The sequence below is a fragment of the Akebia trifoliata genome, chromosome 11, assembly GCF_017979445.1.
Source record: "Akebia trifoliata isolate Shusen 1 chromosome 11, ASM1797944v1, whole genome shotgun sequence".
NCBI classification, from domain to species: domain Eukaryota; kingdom Viridiplantae; phylum Streptophyta; class Magnoliopsida; order Ranunculales; family Lardizabalaceae; genus Akebia; species Akebia trifoliata.
In genome coordinates this window covers 44,870,523-44,898,443 of record NC_141385.1, presented here as the reverse complement: position 1 = coordinate 44,898,443, position 27,921 = coordinate 44,870,523, and the positions used below count along the sequence as shown (strand labels likewise).

The window sequence follows — 27,921 nt, the reverse complement described above, 5'->3', positions numbered from 1 at the left end:
AACAGATACGAATCATACATAAATTATTCGATACGAAATTAATACGTGCATATAAAATACAAATCTTCATGTAGAACTTGCATGATATATTCCCATGGTATAGATATCTCCATTGATAAATTGTTAAAACTACCATATCTCTCCCATATTTGTGTTTTATAATGAGTTGCATTTGTTTTTCTTGTTAGGAAATATATAAACAAGACTATATAACATATTATTTTTTAGCTTCATCTCTTTCTTAAAAAATAAAAAAATAAAGTTTTATATTCCCACATGAAAGGAATAAAAATATTAAAAAAAATTCTAGAAAGTTTTGTATTTTCTCTTTGTTCTTTTTTGTGATCCCGCAAAGGGTGAATTACCATTTCATGAGCTGAATTTGATGAATTTACTATTTTGGCTCATTATTCATTTTAATTACGTAAATGTGAATGGTAACGAATTCAGAGGTTTTAAAGTGACTATCTCACTAAAAATAGTGAAACCTACAAGATAGACACTGTAAACCTGCAAAATTGTCACTTGAAACCTGTGATATAACCACTTTAAAACCTCCAAATTCGTTATTATTCATGTTTGGTAATTAAAATGAACAATAAGCCAGAATCGTAAACTCTTCAAAAGTTGATCATGTTTTCGTAAATGTCTCAAAAAGAAACATATAGAAGATTTCATAGCTTAATGTACATATAATATATGAAATTAATAAAAATAATAAAATTAAAAAAAAATGTGGAGTTTGGTAGCTGCAATTCATTTCACATTACTTCTTGAGGAAAATTAAAGATCTGATCATCTTCTCTCTCTCTCTCTCCTGCAATTACTCCTTTCTCCATTAATGCTATTGCACCGTCTGTATACGCTCTTCATTACTCCTCGCAGCCACATTTCCACCTATTTCCCTTTCCACTTCCCTTCTCACCTTCTCCAAAATTTCTCTATTTCTTCGTCTCTCTTGCTGTCTCTCATCCCCATCTCAACCTTTCTGTCTCTTTTTCGGCAGCGCATAAGCTAAATCTCAGCCAAAACTGACTCAGAAGTGAGATCACTCTTCACCTGAAAACATTTTCAGGTCTGACTCATCTCTTCACGGAGGTTCTTTTGCTTTTTAATCAAAGTTTGCATACAAGGTTTTTTTTTTTTTATTAATCCTCTGAATCAATGTAGTAAGATAGTTTTCCGTTTGATCTCTCCCTTGCCTTTTGTTTTTGTCTTATTTATTTTATTTATTTTTATTTTTTTCATTTTTTGCAGATAGAGGAGAGATGGGGCGTGAAGTTAGATTCTCTGAGATCTTCTTAGGAGATATTTTCTTTTTATTTTCAACGTTTGTCAACTCTTTTCCTACTATTTACCTTCCTTTCTCATGTTTAGGAACGTAAGACAGGTAGGGTTTTATGTTCAGACCTTCCCCCATTTGAAAATCATATCTGACCCTTCATTACTTGTAATTGTAATAATAATACAAATTAACTTTGTACAGATAAACAGGCACAGAATCCACTAAGAAACACCACTCAAGAGTCAATTTAAGAAACAAAAAACCAAATATAAACCTCAAAAAAGAGTAAGTCAAGAGAGGAGAGCTGTCGGAGAGTAATAAAGAGAGTCTTTAGGGTTTTGTGTAGAGTGAAAGATGCCGTCGGGAATGATGATTCCGGCAAGAAACATGCCGCCGATTATGGGAAGGAACGGAAGGGTCGTAGAATTTGGGTCATCTTCAAGGTTTCCGCTCTGCCAGGTCAGCGCTTCTGACTTTCTATCTCTCTCTCTCTCTAATTTGTGGTTTAATGGACTTATGGGGTTTTTTATTTTTTCTTCTATGTGCTTCTCCTTACTAGTTTTCATTTTGATGGAGCTGTTAAGGGTTGAAAGGGTACATCAGTTAAATGAGAAATTAGGGATTTTTAATTTCCCTCTATTTTTTCCCTCTCTACATTGGAATCCATCAGAGCGTTACAATGTTATAGATATTGGATTTGAATTCAAACCAGTGGTTTGTAGCCGGCTCAGGCTAAATCCTTCTCGATATCTGCAAAACGCGTATTAGGAGGGATTTAGAGAGAGAAAATGGATAGACTATGAGTCATCAAGTAAGAGAATCAAGAGAAAAAACGACAAGAATCTGACTCATACTCTTATACAAACGAGACAGTGGGCCTCCTCTTTCTCATCTATATAATAGGGGTCTCAGTTCCTTTCATTCTCATAGATTTCAGAGTTGGTCTTCTCTGAGAGATTGTGTGCTTGAGAGACTGAGAGCGACTACTTTTCTCATGTAAATATATTTCATCTTTCTTTTTTGTTTTATTTTCTTCTAATCTTAACAAGATGGGTTTTTTGTTTCTTTGATTTCTACCCTCTTTTAATTTATTTCTTCCACTTCTATGAATTTAACATTGCAATATTCTTTCTATTGTTGATTTAAAAACCCAAGCTTCAGAATATTAAAGATCTATGGTATGTTACAGCAAAACCTAATGGAGGAACAGCAAAACCAGCTGGAGATGATTCAGAACTCTGCAGAAAACGAAATGGAGACGAATGGAGACGAAGAAGTTGATAGTAAGTCAGGGAGCGACAACCAAGAAGGGGCCTCTGGTGATGATCAAGGTCCTAACCAGCAGCCGCAAAGAAAGCGCTATCATCGCCATACCCAACATCAAATCCTTGAGATGGAGGCGTAAGAATCTGATATGTTGACTAAAAATGAGGAAGTTAATTCATACTAACATTTTGATTCTAACGTCTTGTGATTATTTGTTCTTCTATTTGATTATTTCAGTTTTTTCAAAGAGTGTGCACATCCCGATGATAAGCAAAGGAAAGAGCTAAGCCAGGCGTTAGGGTTAGAACCCTTACAGATTAAGTTCTGGTTCCAGAACAAGCGTACCCAAATGAAGGTAAAACGCAAAACTCCTTTTTTGTTGATCGGTGAAGGCTTGTTCTGCAAAGAAGCAAAATCCTTTAAACAGCTTCTCAGAATTTTTTTTTTTTTTAAAAAGTCTACAAAGCACATCCTTTTGAACTACTTGAAATTCTTAGACCAATGGACCATCTAAGGCTTTGATGTATAACCTCACTTTGTTTCCCTCACAGAATTACCAAGAGCGCAGTGAGAACTCACAATTGCGTGTTGAAAATGAGAAGCTTCTACTTGAGAACATGAGATACAAAGATTCCATTGCACGCACTTCATGTCCCACCTGCGGAGGCCCAACTACTATAGCAGAGATGTCTCTGGATGAACACAATTTGACGATCGAAAATGCAAAATTAAGAGAAGAGGTAACCAAGAGAGGATTGAGGGAGAGAAAATTGTCTTCTTCTTATTGTTCTTTGAGATGATTGTACATTGATAACCTGAATCAGATTACTGTTTTACTTCATTTGTAGATTGACAGGATGTCAGCAATAGCAACAAGATATGCTGGCAAGCCGATCCTCCCTTACGGTCTTCCACCTATGGCTCCACGTTCACTTGAACTTGGGGTTGGAAACTTCGGGAGGGACATGGTGGGAGCTGGTGGTCATTTTCTTAGGCCAATCTCCGCAACTAATGAGGTTGAAAAACCTATGGTCGTTGATCTTGCCGTTGTAGCCATGGAAGAATTATATAGAATGGCCCAAGTTGGGGAACCCTTGTGGACAATGGGCATGGATAATGTTACTGATCATCTAAGTCAAGAAGAATACTTTAGAACATTCCCGAGAAGAACTGGGCAAAGACACATTGGGTTGAAATCCGAAGCTTCTCGACAAACAGCTATTGTCATCATGAATCACCTCAACCTTGTTGAGATTCTTATGAATGTGGTAATTACAATTTCTCTAAGTTATAAATTTTTAATAATATGATTACCAAGAGACAGAAATAACTAGCTTTACTTTCTTTTTCTTTTTTTCTTTTTTTTTTTAACTTTTTTGTTATTATCAGAATCAGTGGTTGAATATGTTTTGTGGGATTGTTGCAAGAGCCACGACATTAGATGTCTTATCAACAGGCATTGCAGGAAACTACGATGGAGCCTTGCAAGTGGTATTGTACAATTGCCCTAACATTCACTATGTGAAAACTGAAAATTTTGACAAGAAAATTGGATGGGCCAAAGCCCACAAATTTTAGAAAGTGAATTTTGACAGCCTATGGCCGTTGAAATTATTGATGATCCCCATCAAATTTCTCCCATCTTCCATTAATTTAATGGTAAAAATTTTGATGCCTTAGTCCGTCAAATTTTATGAAATTTGATGGCGTTGGACAGTCAAACTTAGGCTTTTTTCACGTTGTGATTTTAAGTTCATAATTTGGTAAAGAATGATTTTAACCTTATCAACACTTTCTTCTAAAAATGATCTTATAATTTCAGATGACAGCAGAATTTCAAATCTCTACCCCTCTTGTTCCAACTCGTGAGAGCGTGTTCCTTCGGTACTGTAAACAGCATGCCCATGGGATTTGGGCAGTGGTTGATGCTTCCTTGGACCTTTTAGGCTCTGGCCCAGGATCGAGATATCGAAGAAGGCCATCGGGTTGTGTAATCCAAGAAATGCCAAGTGGATACTCAAAGGTTAATTAGTGTTTTCAATTAGATGATAACTCATACTATAATTTCTAAGTTTACATATGTATCAGAAGGAAAAATTACTTGAGTAATTGCCGTGTTGTTGTAAATTTATTAGGTTATATGGGTGGAACATGTTGACGCTGATGATAGAGGTGTTCATGATATATGCAAATCTCTTGTTAACTCCAGCCTTGCATTTGGCGCAAAGCGTTGGGTTTCTATCTTAGAACGACAGTGTCAACGACTAGCAAATGTGATGGCTCTGAACCACCCATCGGAAGTTGGTGGTAATGAACACATTATACATCCCATTATTGTTTGTTACCTAATTATGTTTTATTTGTTAGTTTTTTTTTTCTAACAACTTTGTTTTCTTGTTATTTTATAGGGATGATACTAAGTCAGGAAGGGAGGAGGAGTCTCCTCAAGCTAGCAGAAAGGATGGTTATGAGCTATTATTCTGGTGCAGGTGCTTCTATTGCTCCTATATGGAGTCCAGTATCTGGAGGTGGGGATGAAGAGATAAGAATCATGAGTAGAACGTGCATAGATAATCCAGGCAGACCTACTGGTGTTGTGCTCTGTGGAACCATTTCATTCTGGCTTCCAGTCCCACCAGCAAGAGTTTTTGATTATGTGAGAGAACATAACACCAGAAGTGAGGTAAATTTTCAAATTATTGAGTCAACTCTTTTAATATTGCAAATTGGACACAAATGAATGACATAGAAATCTCAAATTTTCATGAAAAATGTTAGTTAATCATCACTAAAGGATCTGATTTTAATCTTAATTTTGTGGATGATATACCTCATTCAATTTTTTAATACAAAACCATAGAATTGGTTGTGCCTAAATATTAAATATTTATGATCTAGGTTAGGGCCTTTATCATATATGTAATATTAATTTTCTAACTTGGGCAGTAATATAATATGCAAAAAACTTAGGCATGTAATCTCAACATTAAGGTAATGGCAGTTGGTTATGTTATTTGATAATTTTCTGTTACTAATTTAGTGCGTATTAGTTATATTCATGTACTAACAGTTGGCTACATGAAGTGTATGAATGTCAAATTGCCTATAAATGTTCTAATATTTATTTTTCTAATGATGCATGTAATTTTTATATTCATATGCCAACAATATTATGTTCATTCCTGTTTAATAGCTTACAAACATCCTAACATTCTTTTGCTTGTTAGGGATGTAATCTTTACATTCATATACTACAGTTGGCTCTTGAAAGCATGCCAAATGGTTAACTGTGTTGAAGGCTTTCTTTTTTTTTAATAGGTATAAGGTTAGTGTTTAGCAAATTTGTCCAAGGATTTCACGTCGTTGGTACTGTGCTTACACGTATTCTACTACTTATAGTAATAATATTGTCTGTAGTTTATGCACTAATATAGGTTATTTAAATATATGCATTTGAATATTCTTTTATTTATTATGTGTGCAATCTTTATATTCACAAGTACTCACTCCTAGTGATTAATCACTTCCTTCGGAATGTTATCATCTCCCGCAAACATGTTTTTTCATAGATACCCCTCACAAAGAGTTCCAATTGTCTTAGGACAAAAAAAATAAGGATATGTGGCTGTAAAAGGACATTTTTGTACAACTTTTTATGACTTGGTTATATTAAAAAAAAAATACCATTTAGCAATGATCCTTTCTTTGTTATACTAAAATTAACAAAATAAAAATCCTTTTCAAAGATATTTATGGAAGAAACATGATTGTGAGTGACGCTTAGATGTTCATGCAAGACTTTGACATTAGCATTCCCCATATATAAATAAATTCCAAAGCTACTTGTCTGCTCAAACATGTGAAATTCCAGATTCTTACACATGCATTTATGTACCTATAACCACTCCGAGCACAAGTTGATTAATGTCATTTCAAGCCCCACCTTATAATGTTCAAGTAAAAACCCTGCGCTGAATATTATTTGAGATTCTGTTTCTTAATCATTATCCCATCATGTGCTACCATGTGACAGTGGGACATTTTATCAAATGTGGGACTCGTTCAGGAAATTGCTCACATTGCTAATGGTCGTGATCGTGCCAACTCTGTTTCTGTTTTACGGGTGAATGTAAGTTGAAGATAAGGTTTTTTTTGTTTGTGCAACTGAAAATAATATGTATTGAGCTAAGTCAGATATTAAACTTATCATTGATATCATGATTGTAGAGTGCAAACTCAAGCCAAGTAAACATGCTGATAATACAAGAGACCTTCATGGAATCGAATGGATATTATGTGATTTACGCTCCTCTTGATGCTGCTGCAATGAATGTGATTATAACTGGGGATAACCCAGACTGTGTAGCCGTCCTGCCCTCAGGATTTGCCATATTCCCTGGGCCGACAACTCATGGAGGTGGGATCATTGAGGGTGGTGAACGTGGTGGAACTGTGCTGACAGCATCATTTCAGGTCTTGATTGATCCCTGTCCAACGGCAAAAATCGATATGGGAGCAGTGGCAACAGTTAACAATCTCATTTCTTGCACCATTCAGAGGATCAAGGCCGTGTTTTCATGCAACAATGCATGAAGCAAAAGGCCTAAAATAAAGGTGAGCCAAAGTTATTAAAAAAAAATTTAAAAAATGAGCCATTAGTACTAGAGTTCTATTGTTCTATGCAGTTCTCGTTGATTCAAAGTCACTCTTTATTTATTTATATGTTGTGGAAGAATTATGGTTTTCCTACTTTAGGTTCTGTTCTCTTATAAGTTTGTCAAGTTTATCAACTAGAAGGGTTGAGGAATAGAGTTGGGTTTAATGTTTACTGATTTCAGGCTTTAAAACTTAAATTTACAATGGAGGACTGAATTTAGAGCTAAAAAGAAACTCTTTTAGGGTTTAATAGTTCTCCTTCAACTGCACTCCTAAGTGATCTTTTCCAACAAAAACCTACCCACCTAGAAGAAGCATTAAAGGAACAAAAGAAAGGGAAATCTCCATGAATCTCCTCACATTACATACATTTTATGCATTAATAGGACTTTCTATCAATATCCTCCTCTTGTTGTTGGTGATTTTTTTTTCTGACTTCTTTTTATATTTATTGCAGGAATAATAATAATAATAATGATAGTAATAAATGAATAAAAGAGAGGAAGGAACAAAATCAACAAAGAAAGAAAGAAACGAAGAGGGAAGGAGATTTGGGTAGTAAAAAAGAAAAGAAGGTAAGAAGTCAAGAGCGCACCTTTTACGGTCCTTGCTGCAGCTGCAGGAGGGTTGTGGTTCGGGTATTGACTTTCTTTGATAGCTTGAACTCCCCCCACCTTGTGTTTTTTTTTTCTAGGGTTAGGGTTTTGTTTCAATCTCCTCTCCTTTGTTCTGTTAAGAGTATTTTTAGATTTCAAACATTGGCTTTATGACTTGGAATATTGGAATGAAATGGTTGTTGATGTTTGAAATGACTTGCTTGTGTGTGTTATTTCCATACCGTAGTTGTGGTTTAGCAAACTAATAATGGATCATAATCTTTTGAAGGTCCCACTACTAGGTCATTTATGGTTAAACAATGACCCATTTGAGAGCTTGTACCACTGTCAAAGTCTTGATTGACCATAACGTCATCTACCTTCAACCATGACCACATCTCTTCCAAGACAAAGAGTCAAACAGAAGGGACTTCAAACATGCCCCTCCAAGTTTCTGTGAATGTTTGATATATCACAATCTTTTGAAGGGCCTACCAATTAGGCCATTTATGGTTAAACATTGACCCAATTTAAAAATTGTACCACTGTCTTAAGTCTTGATTGACCATAACGTCATCTACCTTCAACAATGACCTCATCTCTTCAAAGCCAAACAGTCATACAGAAGGGAATTCAAACATACCCTTCCAAGTTTCTGTGAATGTTTGATATATTCATTTTCTTCAAACTAATAACATACCCCTTGAGGCCTTGACTATGGTCCTATCTTAGAAGCTAACATAATATTGAACGAAATACTACAACCTCTAAAACCCTTCCATCTTTTTCAACAAAATCTTTCATCTTCAAAAAGTTGCTTGTTCTCTCCATGATTTGACCAATTACTATTTTCTTTTTCATCTTTAAATCCACGATAAGAAAATAAATAATTTTTTCCCTACATGATTTTGCCAAATAAATAAAGGGTTAAACGCAATGATGATGAGTTTCGGAGAAAGATCGAGTGATTTTTCAAGAAGTTGGAGACAGTTTTTAGGTTATTTTACACTAATCTCTCTCAGAAGAACATAGTCAAGTATTTCATCAGTTTGAAAAAGCAGATATATATATATATATATATATATATATATATATATATATATATATATATATGTCAAATAGATATTTACCTCAGCCCAGAGAAGTATGCTTAAATCACCCCAAACATGGTTGTAAACCATGACCTTCTATGGTCCCTAACATAACTGCCTGTATTGGGGTCATGTGCAGCATATGGAGTGTTAATTTGGACTATTGTATTGTTAACTTAGAAGAAATTAACCAAAACAAAAATTCCATCTACATACCCCGTATCCCAATATTAGGGTGAAAATCAGGAAGCCTTTGCCTTATTCAATCTTATTTAAATACACTAAACCCATATATCCATGTTAAATCCAGACACCCTATCAGGATTTGGGAGGCAAAACATGAGGGAAACCTAAAGTTAACAATTGTTAGTTTAAAAAGTTAATAAAAATTTTAAATACCTGTCTTCATATGAAGTTTACAATGGCAAGACTGAGCAAAAAGATTGGTAGAGCTTCCAACGCATGAAAGGTGTTGATCTCATTCTTCTTTTTGTTTAACATTAGATTAGGTAGGGTTTTCTTAGGTATTATATAAGATCATGGGAGAGAATGTTCGGTTAGGATTATTTGGGTTATATCCTTTCAAAGATTCTCCCCATTGATTCAAAAGTTTAAAATACTCTTACTATATTTCGTTACAAAGACCAGAATAGAAATATTTTCAACGATTTCCAAGATTAAAATAGAAAAATTATGTATTGACTTGGTTAGAAATGTAGTGGTTATTGATCAGACGGTTAAGGTTGCCCAATCAACATGATACCCTATGACACCTACAAGTGGTGCACAGGAAATTGAACGGTCTAGATTGATCCTAAGAAGACAGCTTTGGAGCCGCATCATTTCACTTGAAGCAAGAAATATACATGGTTGCTATAACCTCTAGAAAATTATGTTGTATTAGCTGATAAACAATGATGATCTCACTGTCTACCTTTATGATCTTCCAATCTTCCAATGCGCAATAATTGAGATTAAGGAATATTTGGTCTCGTTTTAGGGATGAGAATTCATCTAATCATATTCTGAAATCTAATTTGATCTAGCTAGTCCTACAATTCAAGATTTGGATAGTCTTTTTTAAAAATTCAGACTATGATTAGATGAATTTACATAGACCAAACATTATGGATCACAATAACAACCCAAGTATGTACATTACATTATATGTATTGTGTAATATATCGTGTATATCAATTATATATTTTGGTTAATAAAATTAGTTTAGATACTGATCCAACATGATTTTTATCAAACGAGGTTTAGCGTAGATCACATGATCTGGGCTAAATCATGTGTCAGCTTCCTGGTGGATTTGTTGAATCATGTGTTAGTTTACTCTACTAATTCTATTATCTGTGATTAATGTTATGGTTTGTTAAATCGGTGACCATAGTTCACATATCTGTGCTTAGACATGTTTAGTTTACTGATATCAGATCAAAAAGTCAGTGCTAGATCATGTGTTAGTTTATTAACAAATGCAATTAGTGATATGGGTTTGAATTAGTGAACTATGGTATTTATCTGTGATAAATCATGTGTTTGTTCGCATAATCTCTGATTATTTTTAGATCATTTGTTTGTTCACATGATCTGCGATGATTTTTAGTTTACTGATATGCATGGCACAAATCACTTGATGTGTATTGACATATCATGACATGTGTTAGATAATTACTGATAAATGCATTTTAATTTTTATTCATAAATGGGTTTGAGTTTGCTTGAGTGGGTTTGTGATGATTTTTAGTGGGTTTGTTCATTTGGGATTAGGTTTTTAGGGCTTATAAATAATTACCGTATTTATTTGTGCTTGGAATGAATCTTGAGTCAATTTAGTAATTGCTTTGCTTGAAATGACTTTCGACCTATTCGGTAATTATTCGTGTTTGGGACATATTTTGAATCGATTTGGTAAGTATTTTCATCTTTGGTGAGATGATAACTAATTTGATAATTTATTTATGAACATAGACTATTTACCGATTTGGGGTTTAAAGGTAGGAATTATAGGGTTTAGGAGTAGAATTTTATAGTTAGGCATAACGGTTAAGAGTTTATGTGGTTTTAGGGTCGAAGGATTATGGTTAGGGTTTAGGGTTAAGTTCAGGTTTTGGGTTAGGTTTAGGATTAGGTTTAAAGTTTAGGATTATGGCAACTTCACCTTTTTAAATATCTTCTTTGCATACGCTACATTATTTGTTTCAAGCCCAGATGAAGGAGGAAGGCTCAGGAGGGCTATAGAGTTTTATGAGTTTTAGGATCATGGATTGAGATTATAGGGTTGAAGGGTAGGGTTTAGGTTTAAGTTAGGGTTCATGAATTTATGGGATATTAATTAGAACTATGGTTTGTATGGTTGGAATTCATGTGGGTTTTATTCTTTTATATTTTTATGCAATATGTTTTAAAATCTACCTTGTTGGTTAGCAAATAACTTTGTATTCGTGTGTGTGTGTGTGTGTGTGTGGTTGTGTGTGTGTGTGTGTGTGAAGAAAGAATGGTTAACCCCACTATTAAATTCTAGTGCCTAGCTATATTGACTCGAGATAACACTCAAAGTATAGTACTGTGTGAAGAGAACCGTTTTTCCTGAAGTGCATGCATATAATTCATATCGCAAGAAAAAGCATGTATGGTTTTCTGCACACTTTGTCTTTGAGTAGTGCTCGTTCAAATGCTATTTCAAATCACTTTACCACTTTTCTTTAATTCTACAATGAGATCTTACAAGAAAAGTTATATGGAAATGATTCTCTTTTAATATTCTAAATTATCTTACACATACTCTCTGGATTTAGGTTGAACTCCGCTAATCTTCTTTCATATGATTCATACCCAAGGGTATTCATAAATATACCTTGTGATATTTATAAGAGTAAATTGCCATTTTCAGGAGTTGAATATGAAAAAATGCCAATTTCGGCTCTTTGTTATTTTTATTCCCAAAATGTAAAAAGGGAGATCGTAGATTTTTCAAAGTGACGATCTTGCTTGTTTAAAGTAGCGAGATTGCTGCAAACTTGTGAGATCGTCCTTTTATAACTAACGAGACTGTCATTTCCAAAGAAACAAATCAGCGATCTTACTACTTTAAACTAACGAGATAGTCACTTTGAAAAACCTGCAATTGCTCTTCATGTTTTGGGGATTAAAATGAATAGTTAGCCAAAATGGAAATTTCGTCAAAAGTTGATCATGTTTTGGGAAATTTGTCGATTTATAAAAATCTTGGGTGCATTTGAAGCAGGAGATTTTTTGCTCACACAGGAAAGCCAATCCATGATTTCACAAAATCTCACATGAGCAATCGCACGAAGCCTTGCGAGGTAGTTCGTAAATTGGGGACCTCTTGGTACACATCGATTCATGTGATTGGTCGATCCAGGATTCTGTGAAATCTCGAATTGACTTTTTTATAAGAGAAAAAAGTCATTTGAAGCCCATGATGGAATAAAAAAAAGAGGCAGCGATAAGAAATTAGGTGCACCTTTGGTGTGCTCATTGGGAGGGAAATAATTCATGGATAGTTGGACTCACAATGCACAAAAGGAGATTGGGATGAGATTATAAATATGATTTGGATATGAGATAGTTGGAAATCTGCAATATTTTAGTCAAAGTTTTTTCTTCCCAACAAATTAAATGATAAGTATTTTAAACAAGAAATATAAATATAAAAGGAACACTCGAAGGAGGGCTGAGATACAGAAAATGATCCCATGCACCAGTGAATGTACTTTCAACTCCAAAATTAGTTAATGTTGTGCTTGGTGGATGTTTAGAAAGCATTTTTTTTATATAAGTTTTTGTCAAAAAAAAAAAAGTTAAAGTACTGTATTGATATATTCCATTATCTACAAGAGTACTTTTATTAGGTTAACTTCCAGTCAAGTTTCTTAATTATTGATGTAGCAAATTAGTATTAAACAATCAAGGATATAAATGTTATCATCCCAACAGTAAGCCTCTTAGTGTTGATTTTGACACTCCTAAAAAATAAATATCTTGGCCCTGATGTATTTATTCCATCTGAGTGCATCGAATAGGTCTTCTCACTCACAGGCGCTGTTTCCAAATTGAATGATTCTGATTTTACTAAATTTTGGAGCATTGTTGGTGATAATGTATGCAACACAATATTAAAATTTTCTCCGAGGAAAATTGCTTAAGAAGGTAAATTCAACTCTTATAGCTCTTATTCCTAAAGAAGAAGCGTGTTACTTATGTTTATGGCAATTTCTCTTTGTAACTTTGTGTACAAAGTAATTACAAAGATCACAACAAATAGACTATCAAGATGCATCGGTTCTATTGTGGGTCCTGCACAATCTGCATTTATTAAAGGTCTTCGCATCTCATATAGTATTCTTCTAGCACATGAATTAGTAAGAAAATTTCAATCTTTCCTCGGTTCCAAGGATTTTCTATGCAAAAAAAAATGCATATCAAAAAAGCTTATGATCAACACTCTATCCTTTTCTATTGCGAATCAATTAGCCCTTGATGATATTTGAATTAATTGGATCCGTGAATGCAGTTTTTTAAATAATTTCTCAACTCACTTTCAGATCATTAAATATGAATTACTGCATGGCATGCCATTCATGGTTTTCTAATCTGGCATCACATCTCGGCAATCAAAAAAACCCAAGTTGACACATTCAAGTCGTACGTCTATTATTAGTCTAACCCTTTAAACCTTTTAATTTTTTAATGTGTATTATATTTAAATAATTGTTACTTTTTTATTATAAGGTGGATTAGTAGATGCTCAATCACAAAAATCTTATGTTATATAGATTTTATATAGATAACAAACAGTCGAATTTTCAAATATTAGTTATTTTTATAAAAAAAATATATAAAAATTGATACCAAATTTAGTTGACTCAGCCAGGCTTTCATAATCTCAACCAAGATTTTCAAAATATTGGATGAGTCATCTCGATCTTGGACAAAGGAAACATGTTTAAGGTGTTATCATTGAAAAAAGTAGGATAAAATGGCTGAACTTTAAATCTTATAATTCATGCCCAGGTTCAAATAAGAAAGGGTAATGAAGTTTTAGAGATAAAATACATTGTAATATAGTGTACATAAATTTGTCATACCATATACTTAATTATGAACTTAGAATTATTGTTAGATTAGGTTGTGTTAAATTAGTTAGAACTTACTATGCTAAAACTTCTTCAGCTTATTCTCTATATAAACCTTGAGGGTGTCCTTCTAATCTTATGAGAAAATGATTTGTTTCTTCTTTCTTTCTTCTTCTTTTTTTTTTTTTCTTCTATAAACAAGCTGTAGACTTTTCACAATCAAGTAACATTAGTTTATGGGTCAGGCTGAGGTGACTCGGGAAGAATACATGAAAACATGAAATCAATTAGTCAAGTATTTCTGAGGTGTGTGTTTTATTGGGATACATGTAAATCCTGACTGTTGGATTTCATGCCTGCATACGCGGTTGGGAAGATGTGTTTTCCCACGAATTATTCTCCATGAATCACCGGAACCTGATCCTTAGTATGTTTATCTAATGTTTTAGCTTAAAATCAAAAGGTAATTAAACCATTCATTTACTCAAGATTCAAATGATATGAAATTCCTATTTAAAAGGTGACCAACAAATTGATAATTTGAGGTAGTTTAGATTTTAATAACCAGACCTTTTTGTTAAAGATTCCACTTCCATTTGTGACGAAATACATTAACAATGATACAACATATTTCATACATTCAAATAATATATATGCATGTTATTCTCTACTACTCTCTCACAATCGCATCGTCCTTTCAAGAAAGAATGGAAAATTGGTTGCATTAAAAGGTTGGTCTTAATCTCATGAAGTGACATGTTCATTGATGGCCAAAAATCCAATCTTGTTTATTGGTTATCATTGTTTGACAATAACGTCCTTCATTGTCGCATCCAACTCATTTTTTAGACAGTCAAAACTAGTGGTTCACTAGATTAGACTTGTCAACATTCTCCCAGTACATAAGAGCATTAAAAGGATCATGTGACTTACAAAAGAACTCTTGTTAGAGGGGTTTAAGATAAAAAAGAAAATAGAGATCTTGAGAATTGAATAAGTGAATTAGAGAGGTTTGCAAAGAAATAAAAGGTGTGATTTTTATCAAAAAATAATAATAATAATAATAAATAAATAAATAAAGTAGTTGTAAAAGAGAAGGAAGAAAAAAAGGATATAGGTCCAATGTAGGCGATGGCACCTTTGTTAGAGAATATTGCACCAAGATTGTACTATCAATAGAGCTTAGGATTTGATACCATGTAGTAGAAACATAATTGATGATTCTTGGGTGATTATTACATAAACCCTAAAAAGATATTTATAGATATTACATTAACCAAGACATAGAAATTAAGTATCCTAACATAACTATTCTAATTGTCAAAAAAATTCAATTCAAAATATCCTAATTGATATTGTTAAATATGTCAAGAAGACTAAATAGAATTTTAAGAGCTGTCACTATCATTCACATCCATTTCTGTAGGCAAGAAGGGCGCGGAAACTACCGTTTCTAGAATGCAAACAAGGTAGCTTGCTTGTTCTCCTGGTAGCACTGACCAAAGTAACTCCTTCTTGAACTGACCTTAATAAACTCCTCGTTATATCGAAATGGAATTGTTGTACCGAATTAGAAAAGTAAAGTTCAACCAAAGAAAGAGGAAGCAAACACACTTGTCTACTCTACTAAACTAAAGAAAACTTGAACTCACTCTTTAGATAGAGGTCTGCTCACGGCCATAGAACCTTACCTCCTCAAACTACCAGAAGGAGGTGAGGAAACAAGAGGCTCATACAACCATGAGTATGACCGACCAAGTGTTGATCGGCATAAGAAATTACAAATATTTGATTGTATTCTGTAAGGTATTCTTCAACAAGCAAACAGTAGTGGATACCTCACTTTAGGTAGGGCTCTTGCCTATCAAAAAGATCAACCGTATCACAACCTTCCATTTGTGATGAGATAAAATGACAATAATACAATCCCATGCATCTTAAATATGATGCATATCACTCTCTATAAGATTCTACCCATCATCATTATTATTTGTTCCATTTGAAATAGAGTCATGATTTTTTTACATCCCCTTTGACACATGCCCCCATATGCCCCTTGATGTGGCATAGACTAGAATCATAGATTTTTTCTCTCGGGATACATAACTATATATCCCCCTAATATATTTGTAGTTGTGTATTTGAGGGAAAGAATCTATGATTCTAGCACATGCCACATCAGCAGACATGTGTCAGAGTGAGGCGTTAGAAAATCATTATTCTTTGAAATATTAGGTTTGCAATGTGGCTCCTCTTTTGTCACCTTTTTAACTTCCATAATGTTAGGGATGACCAACTGTTAGCAGATCATCTGGTAGTCTAGTACAAATTGCATTCCATTTATAAAAAAATTCTTACACTCCATAAGTATTATTGGACACCCAAAAATCTCAAAATCGTCTCCTCATTTAGAGGATACGTACAAAGTGAATATTTCCTCCTTCGACGATAAAAACAGAAGTTTCCTCTTTTTGAAGATTGACTTTCTATTTACAGAAGTTACATATAAGAACAAAATATTCCAAAGAGATGTCCAAGAGATCCTATTGACTAGGTCAACTGGTGGGTCGTATACTAAATTCACTGTGGTTTAATAGTTATGACGTCACTCTTACTTCTTTTTCATCGTTACTCAAAAAGTTGATAAATAAATAAAGATTATATATACTTCATCATTATTTTACTACTGATTTCATTCAATACGTTTGGCTACAACTTTGAGGGATACTCCATGGGATTGGTGACTGTTATATATATAATTTTATTTCTATAGATTTAGGCTTTCTATATCTATACATATTCCTAAATATAGAGGAGTCCATCATAGGGAATTAAATATTGATTTACTACGTATTTTAGTAGGTTTAGAATTGTTAGTTGTTGTAGGACTCTTTATTTATACAAGGAGTAGACTCATTAATAAAATAAGATTGTTTGTTTCAATCATGTGTTAATTCAAAAGGAGGTCCTTTCCCTTTCTAAATGTGAGTTAGATTAGTCTTGGACCATCTGAAGAAATTAAAAATGCAAATCTAATTTAGAAATTGGAGGAGACCATAGAGTAAACAAACTAAGATTCGATTTGATTAAGCAAACTCAGGAGTATCTCAACCTGTAATTTCATCCCATCAACAATGAAGCTGAACAGGAATTGAGGAATCTAGCATGGTGAATTCAGATGGGTAAACGATGGAAAGATTTAGCCAAGGTTTGCTCGAAGAGATTTTCCACAATTTGATTCAAGGGAATCACTTAGAATTCATATTCAAAGTAGAGTGATTTTATGGAAAAGTTGAAAATGAAAAGGCTTTTATTGTCTCATTCCACATGAAGGGAGTATCTTCAATTTGGTTTCGATGATATAATCATACAAACCCAGATCTCACATAAGGAAGAATGACGGAGGCCATGTTAATTTGTTTTGGATCAATTGACTATGAGAATCTTTTTGGCATATTAGCAAAACTACCACAAGGTTCTAAATCCATACAAATTTATCGAGAGGGGTCTTTCCAATAGATTTGATGGTTGGACAAATAGAGTCTTGATGGGATCATTGTTCAAGGGCTTCAAGACGAGATAGAGCATGAGGTGTTGATGTCTCAGTCTTCAACGCTACAAGAGGCAATGTGGTTGGCTCGATGCAAACAGAGAAACTATCTTGACATCAATGTGCAAATCGACCAATACTAGGACTGGTCATAAATCAAATTAAAAAATCTACTGCAGATGATTACACATTTCAACAGATGAAATAAAAGTTTGATGTAACAAGGGATTGTGTTATTATGGAGTTACAACCTTCCAAACTCCCTAAAGGTATACTGCTTAACGCTTCGTAAAACTCGTGTTTCACTGTTTGAGCATCAGTCTTTGTTCTTATAGACACAGCCATAGGCCTGTATGTCGTTTGGCTCGGCCTTATGACCTCACTCGACAATTGATGTTCGAAGATGTAAATATATTTTCCAGAAGGAATATATCAGATGAAATGAACAGTTTTAAGGATATTAATGATGAATATGCTCCAATTGAAGTCACTTTTCCACTATAAAAACATGGTAGGTCTTAGAGTGGCCCCGTTACACTTCTATTTCTATCTAGGTTTAGGCTTTTTATTTTTATTGGTATTCCTAAATAAAGAGGATTTCATAGTAGGAAATTAATAATTATTGATATATTAGGTATTTTAATAGACCATTAGGGACTAGATGAGATGGTAAGGGCAACTAGGTGTGCTCCCAAGTCACACCTTCGAATCTCTATATACCCCTTAGCATAAAAGTGGTTATATTAACTATTGTCACGTGCAAGGTGGTTGGTACATGTGGCCGGCAAAGTAAAAAAAAAGGTATTTTAGTAGAAATCGAATTAGTGTATGTTTGATAATACTTCTGAAGTCTGAATGGAGGTGGTCTACCTTTAAAATTCAGATTTTAGAAGCTTTATTTCCATTTGTTTTAGTTCAGATTTCACATTCTAGAACCAAAATCCAGAAGTTTTGAACTAGTGATGGAGAGATGCTAGATGAAACTTCTGAAATCTAAATTTTTTTTTATTCTTAAAATACCCTCCTCAAAATCCTAATTTTTATTATTTATCCTTTCTTTATACGAACCTTAAAACCCTTATTTTTTTTATTTTTCTAATTCATTTCTTTTCTACCTCTCCTTCCTCTACAACTGTGTTGTCAAAGTCTCTCCCCTTTTTCTCGATTTGTATTTGAAAACCCTATATTTTTATATGAACCCTAAACCCCTATATTTTTCAACTAGAAAATAAATGATTATTTATTGTTTGAGTATTATCTTGTTGGAATATAATTTTTCAAGTATGAATTCAAATTGAAAACAATACTTTTGAGGTGTTTGATGTATTAGAAATCGAGATAAAATGTGTGGATGGTTTCATTATGCATAACATATTATGTTTTTTAGTTAATAATTTATTAGAATTACAAAAGTGTATTATTATCAAAATAGCCATTATGTTTTAAAATTCTATTTTTAACCAAAAGATTTTTAAAATGATAAACAAACAATTTTTTCAGAATACGATTTCAGATTTCAAAAAACAAACTTCAGACTTCAGAAATATTACCAAACATACCCTTAATAAGTTGTTTTAACACTTTTTTTTATATAAGAAATAAACTCTTAATAAAATAACAATTTTATTATGTTTCAATTGCGTGTTTACACAAAGGAAGCTATTTCCCTCTCTAAATGCGGTTACATAAAACCTTATCGCTGACAAGGTTAATGGATAATAGAACAGAAAAGTGTGAAGTTAGGATTCTTAGACCAAGAAGAAGAATAATAATTTATTGAAAGGAGGAAGACACAAATTTATTATTATTGCTTGCTTAATAATAAGATCAATCCACCTATGCATAGATGATTACTTGCCACTTTGGCTATAAATCTAAAATAGAATAATCATAATTTAATTTGACAACCTAATTAGACTTATACTAAACTCCTCATAAACTTAAAATAGAAACTCTCTAAAATAATACTAAATTGAATTATATAAGGATCCTAACATCCCCTTCCCCTTTGAAACGACTCGTCCTCAAGTCAAAAAAATTTAGACAACAATATCATCCCTAAGTGTGTCTGCACGATTATCAGTGGAAGGAATATACGTACCTCTAAAATGAGTAGTTGGGGTTTATTTTCAACAATGCTCCGTTTTGAATTATCCATCACGATTGAAAAAGAAAATCCTTGGCACATCAATCCACTTCCTCTATAAGGAAAAGTCGTTGAATATAGGAGGAAACCCATGAGGGATTGGCCCAAGTAATGATGTTGTGGGTTCAAGAGTTATGGCTTTAATAGGAGTATGCAGAAGGGTGAGATAGTTGGAGTTCAATCAAGAGGTCAACTTTACCATTGTCACAGCTACAACTTCATTCTGAAATTTTGCGTAGTTCAAAATTTTGTATAAGGGTGATGACACATCCCCTTTTAACATGATCGTCTATGAGAGACCAATGAAACATGACTCAAAACACACTCATCTTTATCCTCTTGCCTTCTTTTTTTTTTTTTTTTTTTTTTTTTTAACTCCTTCATTTTCAATATCCTTACAATGTTGAGATTATGAGCAGGATGAGACCCGTCAAAGAAATCAATAAGAAAGGATTAATTTATTATACCAATAATCGTTATAATTGCAAGGAAAAATCGAGAAGAAAAATATAATTTGCAAGTACTGTGATTATGCATTTTAATCAGAAATAATCTTCCCTGAAGCAATGATTTTCCATCTTGGCCAAAAAAAATGATCTTCTCCCAGGACTAATAATCTCCACCCCAACCCAAAAAAAAAATTAATTAATTAATTAATCCTAACAAATTAGTCTACCACAATTAACCCCACCTTCAAAACTAGATCCTCCAAACAAACACCGTTGGCACCTTCTGATCTGACTGTTCTTGAAAGGATAGTATTGATCGATCAGGTCATTATGTACTGCTAATTTATGTTTTTCATGTAATAAAGACATGGTAAATGTTTTCATGAGTAAATCAAAACAAACTCCCTTTGTTCAAGCAGATCCATCAATATGGGTACGTCGTCAATAGTTTGAAAACCCGAACTTCAACCATCGGATTAGCAATCCATGATCTGCCCATTCATCATGTCGGTCCCACTTGGGCGTCCAAACAAGAAAATTCTTTTTTTCTGAATCCATCATCAAAATAAATCTTCTCGCCTAGGTGATTTGCAATGAAATTTAAAAATATAAACTCACTTTGTTTATAATACATATCCATTTCTGAGATTTTCATGAGAAATTTGATCGAACCCAAGTTTATACAGAAGAGATACACAACTTTTGTTGAGCACAAAAAAGACTTTCTTTTTTATCAATAAAATAAATCGATATATCCAAAATGCTGATCGTGCTCTTAACTAGAAAAATTGGGACATGCCTCTTATCTGTCAAATGGCACGTCTTTCTTAGCGTGGAATGATATCTGAGAATGAAAAATCATGGAAGGGTGGACCTGCAATAAGGGCACAATTTAGAGACAGACACCATATAAAATAATCAAAACATAAGAGTTAATCCAAAATCCATAAATTCCATATTCACTTGTATAGAGCACGAGAACATTTTCCATTTCATGTACTGGGATGCAATAATTTTTCAACTTACATAATATTCTTCAAAATGAGAAACAAGTAAATAATTTCAATATTATCACCACTTGATGAAAATGAGCGTTATGCTCATCTGAGAATTTTGAACCAAAAACTAGCTCTTGAAGTAAATCAAAACCTAGCTTTTAAAATTCCAGACAATCATGACTCCACGCTACATGAAGCATACCTTCTTGTTCACTTAGAATGTAAAATGGAATGTGAGCAATCATCTCAGTGCCACCCTTACTCCAGTTGACAGTGCCTGGACTCTGCTTGTGGCCACTTGAAGGTCCCAAAACAGACATACATATTGCTGGTTCATTCATTAATCCCAAATAATCACGAGCCCGCCTCCAGACTCTCATGTCTGCATTTCGGGCTCGAGCTACCTGAAGAACCAATATAATTTAACTAAGTATAATTTATACACGAATGGACAAGTTTTCAGAAATTTTGAACCTTGTTGACCTTAAGTGATGCACAAACCTTAGCTAAAGATACACGTGCCCTTGGTAGTAACTCACGATGATATGTTGCAAGCTTTGCAATAGCTGTCACGACAAAACATAGAAGCCTAGCTTGGGATGATTTTCTAAAAGCTGCACCATCAGAGCCAAGAATTGACTCCTGGCTTAGACCCAGACGACTTCCCAAATAAATAAAAAAGAAAACATCAAAGCATGTCATATAATCGATATAACCAAGAAAAATTCTAAAGGTGCCAATAACATGGGCAACAGTTACACCAACCTAGATAAGAGATTCTCATATAAAAGCAATTCTAAGCTTTCAAAAAGCTCCCGAGCTGCATCTTTGTGGGATCCACCTCCACCTCCATGCTCCCCAATAGCCCAACATAACTGTAATGCCAATTCTATCTGTACAAGAAAATATATTATTTGTGGCAAAAAATGTAGTATACAGACAACAACCTGATTGCGAGAGTCGTCTTACCTTGGCAGGGCTGTCATAAGCTTCGCCAAGTCTGTCAATGATAGGCTTCTGCAAAAGATTTTACGTAGATTATTACTGTAATATTTATTCAAAGTACGGCCAGAGTTCATAAGAGGAAAATCTAGCACAAGTACCTTTGACAAATTAAAATTGGGTCAAAGTTAGAAATATAACTGACAAACGGATTCTAGTAACAACAATAATGAAAATATAGTGGCAGCAGATTTAAGCATTAACTCTATAGGATGATAATGGTGCTCTCTCAGTCAACCTTCAGGTCAAGGTGTGATCCCAGTTTATCCGAAAGGGAATACGAAAAACAGTGGTATTATGAAGACCAAAAGCCAATGCAGTCTGGTATTTCATCGAGAATTATAGCAAGACATTAAAGTGGCAAATTTGTGATTCTAGTTAATAAGATGTCATATACACAACAGTTCACACTCTGATGTAGTATGAAACAGAATTAATAATGTCAGTTACTTGGGACAGGAAACAAAATTATAAGATAAGTGTGTTACATAACCAAAATTAATGATTTTGTTGATTAGAGTGTATGAAAACTTGAGAGGTTTCGCTAAATTACTACCAACAACAAAAATGTGAGAATAAATTTGCTTCTACTCAACAAATAAGATCTATGAAGATAAATTGCCCCTTTCTTTAGCCAGAATGTCAGCCATAGAGGATTTTCAACCCATTGATTTTGGACTCTGACCTGCACTATAACTGCACTATGTTTGATCCACGACAAAGCAATGGAAATCTTTCGAGATCATGTAACAAATAATAAGTTTTCATCGAACTTGCATGGTTGCACTTTAGAAAGCATCATCCAAAATTACTCGTCCCAATCTATATGGGCCAAAGGCCCAAAACTGATTCTTAAAAATGCCCTTTAGCATATAGCATGCTATCCTTTGAAAAGTTGGAGTGACCAAGTGGGAACCATGTTACAAAGAAAACAACTCGACCAGCACAAGATAAGTTCTTAATGATGGAAATTGCCTCTATATATTTATCTCCCTGTGATTTTTCTCAGGAAACACCAAAGGTTAGACTTTCTTCAACATTCTAAGGGCATGTTAGAAAGACCAAAAGCAACACCTGATTAAATAAAAGAACCGAGAGAGACAATCGGCAATGGTGGTAATAGCAGGGACGCAAACCAACAGAGCATGTTCTGTCTACAATTCAGGCTCAATTTGCCACCAACTGGGCTTGAGTCTCAAGCTAGGTTCACAAAATAAACAAGCCCAAGCTGAGAATATGGTGCTCAACAGGCTCAATCTCAGATGTGTCGTGTGCATTATAGTGGGCTCCCAAACTTTGGGATCAGTGCATTACTCGACCTAAGCCAGGAAAAGCTTGAATCAATTCATCTTATTTTCACTGCTAATTAGAAGACCGCTTTGCCCTCATACAGTAAAACAATTCCTAAAACCTAATGTTCAAAACTACCATGACTATGTAGAACCTACAAATTATCTAACAATATTTCACAAAATGAACATATTAAGAAATGAAATAAACATCCAGAAAGTAGCTTAGTTAACCCCTTTTTACCTGTCATAATCATATCTTAGACCCTCAGCCTACCAAAGGGAACGAAATTTCCAGCTTTACAATATTATGACCATCAGTAGTAAGTTATTGAGAAATCAGTGCTACGAGGTTAATGAACTAATGAACAAAACAAATTAACGAACTGGTAAGCTAGAGTTTGCTAAGGAAATACCTTCAACAGTGCAATAAAATCTGGAGATCGTTGAAATGCGGCTAGCATGAATTCTAAAAGCCTCCTTCGCATCTGCAAATACACACTAAATTTTAGAAATACTAGTTTGTCTTCAGGAAGCACTATAGCCTTAAGTAACAATAAGAATTCCAACAACACACTGCAAGATTTAATAGGGGGAAGAAAAAGAATGTGAAAAAAAAAATATCTTTGTCATGTCTTAGTAATTCCTCAATGCTCAACTATGGAAGTGTCCAAATTCACCTCCAGGTAGCTAGGTAAGGACCAGAATTTATATGGAATATTTGTTTAAACCTTGAATTCTGATAATAGTATTCACGCACCTCATAAGCAAAAATCCTGTCTGGAAATAACGTGGCATTTCTTGACATAAGTAGTGGAATTAACGCGCAAATTAGTGCTGAAATAAACATTGACTTGAATTTCAGAATTTTAACAGATTTAGATGAAATTGAATAGAACCTTCTTTTAAATAAAAAAAAAATTTAGTCTGCTGAGGTAGAAGAGTGAAAAATAAAGATTTTGATGTATATATAAGAATTGAAAAAGAAAAGCTACATACAATTATTAACATCCCGCAATGCTATGGAAAAATACATGTCAAGAATCCGAGGTGCCATACGAAGTGCTTGTCTTAGCCTCTCGGACTGAGGGGTGTTAATTGCAGCTTGTAATGCTGCAGCAACCCCAGGAGAAGTCCAGTGGCGTTCCTGAAATAAGTGATAAAAATATTATAAAAATTTAAATGCAATATTCAGCTACTCATAAGTCATAATAACAGGAAAAGAATCTCTGCAAATCAAACATCTAAGTATAACCATATGGAAGCCTGAAACGGACATGAACCCTATTTGAAAGAACCAAACATAGTAGACAAAATAGGAAAAATAAATGTGAAAAGAAAAGAAAATGTTGAAAGAGAACATTTCAGCTGTTTGTTCAAATTCATTAAAAACTAAAACACATTTGTTGTGGTTGCATAGCAAACTCCATATTGATGAGAGACACTGTCTTTGCAATAGATTCCATGACAATATGTTTGTATTAATTATTCTTATAAATTGTCATACCCAAATATATCTGTTTTTGTAATAAGACAAAAATGTGTATATGGACATGGAAAGAACCATACAGCAAGCCCGTCATTCTCATCCTTGAGAAGATCGAGAAATAGAGAATTAGCAACATCAATAGTATCATTATCTTCAGCTTCCGAGTCACCCTCCCTATCCGCTATGGTTGAACCAGTGTAAGCTTCATCCATGAGTGCAAGTAGCATCTGCAACCAGAGAAAAGAGAATCCTCAATCACACAAGGAAAGAGGAAGCAAACACACTTGTCTACTCTACTAAACTAAAGAAAACTTGAACTCGCTCTTTAGATAGAGGTCTGCTCACGGCCATAGAGCCCTACCTTCTCAGACTACCAAAATGAGGAGAGGAAACAAGGGGCTCATACAACCATGAGTATGACCGACCAAGTGTTGATCGGCATAAGAAATTACAAATATTTGAATGTATTCTGTAAGGTATTCTTCAACAAGCAAACAGTAGTGGATACCTCGCTTTAGGTAGGGCTCTTGCTTGTCAGAAGGATCAACCGTATCACAACCTTCCATTTGTGATGAGATAAAATGACAATAATACAATCCCATGCATCTTAAATATGATGCATATCACTCTCTATAAGATTCTACCCATCATCATCATTATTTGTTCCATTTGAAATAGAGTCATGATTTTTTTACACCCCCTTTTGACACATGCCCCCATATGCCCCTTGATGTAGCATAGGCTAGAATCAAAGATTTTTTCTCTCGGGATACACAACTATACATCCCCCTAATATATTTGTAGTTGTGTATATGAGGGAAAGAATCTATGATTCTAGCACATGCCACATCAGCAGACATGTGTCAGAGTGAGGCATTAGAAAATCATTATTCTTTGAAATATTAGGTTTGCAATGTGGCTCCTCTTTTGTCACCTTTTTAACTTCCATAATGTTAGGGATGACCAACTGTTAGCAGATCATCTGGTAGTCTAGTACAAATTGCATTCCATTTATAAAAAAATTCTTACACTCCATAAATATTATTGGACACCCAAAAATCTCAAAATCGTCTCCTCATTTAGAGGATACGTACAAAGTGAATATTTCCTCCTTTGGTGATAAATACAGAAGTTTCGAAGATTGACTTTCTATTTACAGAAGTTACATATAAGAACAAAATATTCCAAAGAGATGTCCAAGAGATCCTATTGACTAGGTCAACTGGTGGGTCGTCTACTAAATTGACTGTGGTTTAATAGTTACGACGTCACTCTTACTTCTTTTTCATCGTTACTCAAAAAGTTGATAAATAAATAAACAAAGATTATATACTTCATCATTATTTTACTACTGATTTCATTCAATACGTTTGGCTACAACTTTGAGGGATACTCCATGGGATTGGTGACTGTTATATATATAATTTTATTTCTATAGATTTAGGCTTTCTATATCTATACATATTCCTAAATATAGAGGATTCCATCATAGGGAATTAAGTATTGATTTACTACGTATTTTAGTAGGTTTAGAATTGTTAGTTGTTGTAGGACTCTTTATTTATATAAGGAGTAGACTCATTAATAAAATAAGATTGTTTGTTTCAATCATGTGTTAGTACAAAAGGAAGTCCTTTCCCTTTCTAAATGTGAGTTAGATTAGTCTTGGACCTTCTGAAGAAATTAAAAATGCAAATCTAATTGAGAAATTGGAGGAGACCATAGAGTAAACAAACTAAGATTCAATTTGATTAAACAAACTCAGGAGCATCTCAACCTGTAATTTCCTCCCATCAACAATGAGGCTGAACAGGAATTGAGGAATCTAGCATGGTGAATTCAGATGGGTAAAACGATGGAAAGATTTAGCCAAGGTTTGCTCAAAGAGATTTTCCACAATTTGATTCAAGGGAATCACTTAGAATTCATATACAAAGTAGAGTGATTTTATGGAAAAGTTGAAAATGAAAAGGCTTTATTGTCTCGTTCCACATGAAGGGAGTATCTTCAATTTGGTTTCGATGATATAATCATACAAACCCAGATCTCACATAAGGAAGAATGACGGAGGCCATGTTAATTTGTTTTGGATCAATTGACTATGAGAATCTTTTTGGCATATTAGCAAAACTACCACAAGGTTCTAAATCCATACAAATTTATCAAGAGGGGTTCAAACATCTTTCCAATAGATTTGATGGTTGGACAAATAGAGTCTTGATGGGATCATTGTTCAAGGGCTTCAAGACGAGATAGAGCATGAGGTGTTGATGTCTCAGTCTTCAACGCTACAAGAGGCAATGTGGTTGGCTCGATGCAAAACAGAGAAACTATCTTGACATCAACGTGCAAATCGACCAATACTAGGACTGGTCATAAATCAAATTAAAAAATCTACTGAAGATGATTACAGCACCCACACAACACATTTCAACAGATGAAATAAAAGTTTGATGTAACAAGGGATTGTGTTATTATGGAGTTACAACCTTCCAAACTCCCTAAAGGTATATTGCTTAACGCTTCGTAAAACTCGTGTTTCACTGTTTGAGCATCAGTCTTTGTTCTTATAGACACAGCCATAGGCCTGTATGTCGTTTGGCTCTGCCTTATGACCTCACTCGACAATTGATGTTCGAAGATGTAAATATATTTTCCAGAAGGAATATATCAGATGAAATGAACAGTTTTAAGGATATTAATGATGAATATGCTCCAATTGAAGTTACTTTTCCACTATAAAAACATGGTAGGTCTTATAGTGGCCCCATTACACTTCTATTTCTATCTAGGTTTAGGCTTTTTATTTTTATTGGTATTCCTAAACAAAGAGGATTTCATAGTAGGAAATTAATAATTATTGATATATTAGGTATAATAGACCATTAGGGACTAGATGAGATGGTAAGGACGACTAAGTGTACTCCCAAGTCACACCTTCGAATCTCTATATACCCCTTAGCATAAAAGTGGTTATATTAACTATTGTCACGTGCAAG

At 34.0% G+C, this 27,921-nt stretch overlaps 2 protein-coding genes across 5 annotated transcripts; one reads left to right on the top strand and one right to left on the bottom strand.

The window, feature by feature from the left end:
* The first annotated feature begins 826 nt into the window (after nt 1-826).
* Nucleotides 827-8,016, top strand: LOC147392000 (homeobox-leucine zipper protein HDG2-like). 4 transcript variants are annotated; one of them, XM_086460003.1, is made up of 14 exons: nt 827-1,075; nt 1,258-1,390; nt 1,487-1,744; nt 2,475-2,686; nt 2,789-2,906; nt 3,103-3,291; nt 3,400-3,819; nt 3,941-4,042; nt 4,374-4,574; nt 4,687-4,858; nt 4,960-5,234; nt 6,585-6,680; nt 6,779-7,165; nt 7,665-8,016. In XM_086460003.1, exons 3-13 carry the CDS (start codon nt 1,640-1,642, stop codon nt 7,142-7,144), a joined length of 2,256 nt encoding a protein of 751 aa, XP_086316129.1. In that variant the 5' UTR covers nt 827-1,075; nt 1,258-1,390; nt 1,487-1,639; the 3' UTR covers nt 7,145-7,165; nt 7,665-8,016. The 4 variants fall into 4 exon arrangements, with proteins under 4 accessions (XP_086316129.1, XP_086316128.1, XP_086316130.1 ...); XM_086460002.1 differs by having other exon boundaries at nt 1,258-1,744; XM_086460004.1 differs by having other exon boundaries at nt 827-1,133; nt 1,258-1,744.
* A 12,730-nt stretch (nt 8,017-20,746) lies between these two features.
* On the bottom strand, nt 20,747-25,170 carry LOC147391999 (uncharacterized). The gene is made up of 9 exons (XM_086417362.1): nt 25,003-25,170; nt 24,433-24,580; nt 24,194-24,270; nt 23,850-23,921; nt 22,112-22,159; nt 21,908-22,035; nt 21,644-21,803; nt 21,345-21,546; nt 20,747-21,018 (listed from the first exon to the last, which is right to left on the bottom strand). The coding sequence occupies exons 1-9, from the start codon at nt 25,147-25,149 to the stop codon at nt 20,972-20,974; spliced, it is 1,029 nt and encodes a 342-aa protein (XP_086273488.1). The 5' UTR covers nt 25,150-25,170; the 3' UTR covers nt 20,747-20,971.
* Nucleotides 25,171-27,921: the final 2,751 nt, after the last annotated feature.